The sequence below is a fragment of the Berghia stephanieae genome, chromosome 13, assembly GCF_034508935.2.
Source record: "Berghia stephanieae isolate SIO BIC M18660-M18661 chromosome 13, UCSD_Bste_1.3, whole genome shotgun sequence".
NCBI classification, from domain to species: Eukaryota; Metazoa; Mollusca; class Gastropoda; order Nudibranchia; family Aeolidiidae; genus Berghia; species Berghia stephanieae.
In genome coordinates this window covers 38,119,283-38,125,894 of record NC_088372.1, presented here as the reverse complement: position 1 = coordinate 38,125,894, position 6,612 = coordinate 38,119,283, and the positions used below count along the sequence as shown (strand labels likewise).

The window sequence follows — 6,612 nt, the reverse complement described above, 5'->3', positions numbered from 1 at the left end:
GTGAAAATAGGGTCCGTTTGGGTGAAAATAGGGTCCGTTTTGGGTGAAAATAGGGTCCGTTTGGGTGAAAATTGTCACTTTTTGGAAGTGACTGTTTTTGATCAATTTATTCATTCCTTATTTCAACCCACATTTATATTGCTGAATGAATACTTTGAAACATTTCATTCAAAAACTGTAATTCAAAACCCCTGCCCAACGTGATTAGGCTCAAAATCTGATCAATATTGCGTTATTCTTAAAACTGTTTTCTACTCACCATAATCCACTTCTTATGACCATTTTATTCAATTTTAATGCCAGAGCTTTGAAATTTGGATCTAAAATAGCTATGTTACTATAAATAGCTAGCTGCTTTGATTTGTTTTCTATTGAATAATAATAATGAAATAATAATAATAATAATAATAATAATAATAATAATAATAATAATAATAATAATAATAATAATAATAATAATAATAATAATAATAACAATATACTTTATTCATCCAAAAAAATGGAAATTCGTTTACAGACGTGGCAATCATGAAAATGTATAAACACAAAGTTGAGAATCTATGGCGACAATGTATACATATATAATATATGCAAATGCACAAAAATGTAAAAATATACAACCAAGAACCAATAGCTACACCTTATATATTAATTTGATAAATTGAGATAGGCCATACCTCTGGCCTTTAGTCCGAACTTGTGAGTGTAAGATAGTATTTAAAGATAGTATTTAATTTAAATCACAGTTGAGCGTTAAAAATTCGAACACAATGTGGCAAAAATGAAATAAGGTGATATAAAGGCGACGGCTCCTCATGGAGAACTTGGGGTAAAATATATTTTTCTTTAAATATTGTCAATAACGCAAGGAAATGTATTCACCTTTCAAAAGATGATTTCTTTAGCTTTTGAGTGTAAATATTTATAACATTAAGTACCAGCTATTTACAACTATGCTTAACCCTCTCCTTACCAACTTGGTATATTAAAATCGTCACATTCGTTACGATGCAACCGACAATTTTCATTTTGAAATTTCTCTTTGTAGGCCCTACATCATAAAATTTAAAGAAAATGAACAGTGTGTTGTAGAGCATGTTTTGCTAAAGAAATATCGCAGGAACTTTACTGCTATTGTGTTTGAGTGATAAAAACTCTATTTTGTGTTAGTTGGGTGTGAAGTTTTGGGGGAAATGATGAAAATGGCTGGTAAGGAGACGGTTAAACTTTATATAACAACTATAAAAGTAAAAATCAAATAAAAAATAATACAATGGTGGAGTCATCAAAAATCATTTAATTTCCAAGATGGCCGCCATTTCCATGGCAACGAACATATTTTCATTTATTATTGATTTTTTTAAACAATTTTTTTAACAATGTGTGAACATCATTAGTTTGATCAAATAGTCCCAAGTAAATGTTTTGTTGTATTTTTAGTACCGAGCCCCCGCCCCGTAATTAAATCTCCTAAAATTGTGCCTCACTCTATCAAAACGGTTAAAAACAAAAACAAAATAGAGCATTTATATAGCGCAAAATCCACTAAACGTGCTCAAAGCGCTTTACAAGGGGTTCCTAGTCAACAGCAACACATAACATGTTGGACGAGACATGACATGACGTACTTAGGAAACATTATAAGCTTTTTTATTGTTTTTTGCCATCCACGTTATGAGTGCTCCTCACTAAACTGTATTAACTAGACTATAAAAGTTTATGGTTACACACAGTTTTGTGTGTTGGTCCGTTATACTTCCGCAATGTTGTTAGATTCCCAGCCAAGCGCATACTATCTATAGATAGAGTGCGCTTGGCTAAGAAACTCACTTCCGGCAGTATAACGGACCAACACACAAAACTATGTGTAACCATAAACTTTTATAGTCTGGTTCATACAGTTTAGTGAGAAGTACTCATAAACATGGATGGCAAAAAAAGAAAATAAATTAACAAAGACCTGAGTGACGTCATCTTCATTCTATCTATAGAATGTTTGTTTCACTATTTATTTGATTGAGAGAATGTCAGATTTGTGATCCACCATCTCAAGACGGTACTGTGTCCTAATACTGGTGGTAACAACATGGATAGATAAATAAATAAATAAATGATTTATACATTTTTTAAAATCTATTAAGCAAATAATAACTTAATTATTTAATATTCGAATAAATAAAAACATAAATTTTTATCATCGGATTTGTTATCAGAAAATTGCACTAAATATGATATTTATTTCTCATGATTGATATCATTAAATATCGAGTCACCGTGTAAAAAGGGTTAAGAACAGATTTATTCACGGAAAACAGGAAAAGGAAATGAGAGAGGTTGTAAAGGGGAAATAACTCTAAATTTACGAATTTGAAAGAATTAGAATATCGTGTTTTATCGTAGTTTCCATGGCCTGTCAAATAAGATTTGAAAGGAAATGTTGGAGGATTTTTTTTCTTTAATGATCTATGTGTCGTTTGTGTGTGATTGTGTCGTTTGCGTGTGTGTGTGTGTGTGTGTGTGTGTGTGTGTGTGTGTATGTGTGTGTTGTAGTGTTATGTTATGTAGTGTGCGTTATTTGGAGGTTGATACGAGTATCCGGCCTGTTATAAAATTACAAAACTATCGTTATCACATGGAGCAACTAAATCCTGGGTGTTAGAGAGAGAGAGAGAGAGAGAGAGAGAGAGAGAGAGAGAGAGAGAGAGAGAGAAAAGGAAAGAGAGAGAGAGAGAGAGAGAAAAGGAAAGAGAGAGAGAGAGAGGTAGAGAGAGGGGAGGGGGACATGAGGAGAGAACATGAGAGAGAAGATGAAAGAGAGAGAAAGCAAGAGAGAGAGAGAGAGAAAGAGAGAGAGAGAGGAAGAGAGAGAGAGAAAGAGGGAGAGATATATACACATTACAGAAAGAGCAATAAGAGAGAGAGAGAGACACAGACACACAGAGACACACACACAGAGAGAGAGAGAGAGAGAGAGAGAGAGAGAAGGAAAGAGAGAGAGAGAGAGAGATATATATATATATATATATACACATTACAGAAAGAGCAATAAGAGAGAGAGAGAGAGAGAGAGAGAGAGAGAGAGAGAGAGAGAGAGCGAGACAGAAAGAGAGACAGACAGACAGAGAGAGAGAGAGAGAGACACACAGACAGACACACAGAGACACACACACAGAGAGAGAGAGAGAAAGAGAGAGACAGAGAGAGAGAGACAGACAGAGAGAGACACAGAGAGAGAGACACACACACAGAGAGAGAGAGAGAGAGAGAGAGAAAGAGGGAGAGAGATATGCACATTACAGAAAGAAAACCAATAAGAGAGAGAGAGAGAGAGATAGAGGGGGGGGGGGGGTTGGGAGAAAGACGAAGGGAGAGAAGAGACAGACAGAGAGAGAGAGAGAGAGAGAAAAACACACACGGAGAGAGAGAGAGAGAGAGAGAGAGAGAGAGAGAGAGAGAGAGAGAGAGAGAGAGAGAGAGAGAGAGAGCCATTGTTAATGGAAAGTTAATGTAGGAGAGCAAATTAACCAGATGGATCAAAGAAGTTGACTTTGTGTTTGTCCTTTGTCAATGTTAATTATAAGGGGATTATATGAGAAGCCAAATGGATGATAGATTGGTAGTTAAGCTGAGAGATTGATAGAGAGATAGATAGATAGAGAGATAGGTAGGTAGGTAGGTAGGTAGATAGATAGATAGATAGATAGATAGATAGATAGATAGATAGATAGAAAGATAGATAGATAGATAGAAAGATAGATTGATAGATAGATAGATAGATAGATAGATAGATAGATAGATAGATAGATAGATAGATAAATAGAGAGAGAGATATGATAGATAGATATTATAGATAGATAGATAGATATGATAGATAGATATTATAGATAGATAGATAGATAGATAGATAGATAGATAGATAGATAGATAGATAGATAGATAGATAGATAGATAGATAGATAGATAGATAAATGTTTCTGGAAGTAGATTTGTTTTCAGGGTAGGCAGACAAGGTATTGCTTGAAATTCAATATCAAAATTCAATTTTACCTCGAATGGTACCGTTGTGAGTCGATTGGCCTCAGGCTTTATGACGCGAGTGCGGTTATGTGGTCTCGTGGTGTGACACTCGCGATGGACCGGAAGGTCCACGGTTGAGACCTGAGAAAAGGTTCCAAACTCACATATTACTTGCGTCTTAACATACTTGACGTAAGCCCCTTAACCCCAGTCGGAACACAGGTCATCAATGATGCTTCGCCATTTGCCTCTTCCTTGGGCTGTCTTCTCTTCCAGCTTCCATGTGTATCCACCTCTTAACCCCAGCCCGGGCACATAGGCCATCAATGATGTTTCGCCATTTGACTTTTCCTGGAGTTGTCTTCTCTTCCAGCTTCCATGTGTATCCACCCCTTAACCCCAGTCAGGGCACAGGCCATCAATGAAGCTTCGCTATTTGCCTCTTCCTAGAGCAGCTGATTTCTTCAAAACTGCTTTATTGTGTAACCGCCTCTCCTGTTTTCTCCACCATACTCAAATGTAAAATGAGAACCTGGTCATTAACAGCGTTACCTCTGTCGGAATAAAATGTAATGTCTCGTCCTACATGTTACGACTTGTTGTTGCTTGCTTGGTACCCCTTGTAAAATGCTTTGAACACCTTTAGTGAAAATGCACGTTATAAATGTCATGTATTATATTACTCTAAATAAATGCTGTTTTAAAAGGATAATTTAAGAGCTGATCATTAATTGATCTCGTTGAATGATGATTACATACACACACACACACAAACACACACACACACACACACACACACACACATCTGTGTGCTGTTTGGATCAATACTTGAAATCACACACCTCATTACCGGCTGCTGTCATAAGGTGTGTGTGTGTGTGTGTGTGTGTGTGTGTGTGCGTGTGTGTGTGTTAGTTTTATTTATTTATTTATTTATTCATTATTTTTTTGGGGAGGGCGGGGGGTGGTTATATTATGTGTGAATGGTGTGTGATGTGTATGTGTGTGGGGGACGGATGTGTGGGAGTGTTTGTGAGGGAATCTAGAAAGGAGAGATGTTTGTGTGTGAGAGGTGGAGTGCATTTTGTTATACCTCCATTGTTGTGCATAGGAGGGATGTGTGGGCTTGAGATGTGTTTGTACGTGTATGTATGTGTGTGTCCATGTGCATATGTGTAATTACTGAGATTGTATAGATAGTATGCGCTTGGATAAGAAGCTCACAACACTGCCATCCGGAAGTTTAACGGACCGACACACAAAACTCTGTGTGACCTTGAACGTTTATAGTCTGGTTAATACAGTAAAGTGAGAATTACTCTTAAACGTGGATTGCCAAAAATCATAACAAAGACCTGAGTGACGTCAACGTCATCCTATATATATATATATATATATATATATATATATATATATATATATATATATATATAGTATGCGCTTGGATAAGAAGCTCACAACACTGCCATCCGGAAGTTTAACGGACCGACACACAAAACTCTGTGTGACCTTGAACGTTTATAGTCTGGTTAATACAGTAAAGTGAGAATTACTCATAAACGTGGATGGCAAAAAACAATAACAAAGACCCGAGTGACGTCAATTTGGTTCTATCTATATATCATAGATTGCTGATCTACTACATCATTGTCTAATGCATTGACTAATACATACAATTATAAAACGGATATCTTAGACATTATGACTTTTATAGGGCACAAATCCAGCTTTAATCTCTCTCTCTCTCTCTCTCTCTCTCTCTCTCTATATATATATATATATATATATATATATATATATATATATATATATATATATATATATCACTCTCTCTTTCTCTCTCTCTCTCTCTCTCTCTCTCTCTCTCTCTCTCTGTCCACACACACACACACACAAACACACACACACACATACACATACACATACATACATACCTCCCCCCCCCCCCCAAATCCCCGTTCCATTCAAACGTGTGACCCACTGTGTGTAAAGGGTGTTATGTATGTGGATGAACTGGGAGCTAAATATTAAATGGATAGCTACAAATAAATGATAAAGAGACAACACTGGATGGGATCTTTTGATTTCTCATGGTGAGATATTGATACAATAAAATGATAATGATGATTATAATAATAACAATAATAATGATAACAAAAATAATAATAATAATAATAATAATAATAATAATAATAATCATTATAATAATAATCATTATAATAATAATAATAATAATAATAATAATAATAATAATAATAATAATAATAATAATAATAATAATAATAATAATAATAATAATAATCTTCTTCTTCTTCTAGGTTCCATGCCTGGTCCAGGCTTCGGATACTGCATGAATTATCTCTCTCCATTCCTCCCTGTCTCTTGCTTTTTCAAACAGCTCTTGGATTGTTAGGTTGGTGAAGCCCTTCAGTTGGTCTATGAGTGTTTTTCTTTGTCTCCCCGGGCGCGTTTACCAGGTATTTTTCCACAACTTGCCAGGTATTCCTTCTTATCTTTCCTTACTATGTGTCCGAAAAAGGATAGTTGTCGATCCACTATTAAGGGCATTAGTTTCCTTTGTTGGTATGTTTGTTT

At 35.5% G+C, this 6,612-nt stretch overlaps 1 protein-coding gene across 1 annotated transcript in view; it reads left to right on the top strand.

Annotated features, from left to right (window-relative positions):
• Nucleotides 1-4,442, top strand: part of LOC144959299 (uncharacterized) — a 104,731-nt gene extending 100,289 nt beyond the window's left edge. Inside the window, exon 7 of the mRNA XM_078891842.1 lies at nt 4,294-4,442. Coding sequence (XP_078747968.1) covers nt 4,294-4,442 — 149 coding nt within the window. The remainder of the gene's footprint in view (nt 1-4,293) is intronic.
• Nucleotides 4,443-6,612: the final 2,170 nt, after the last annotated feature.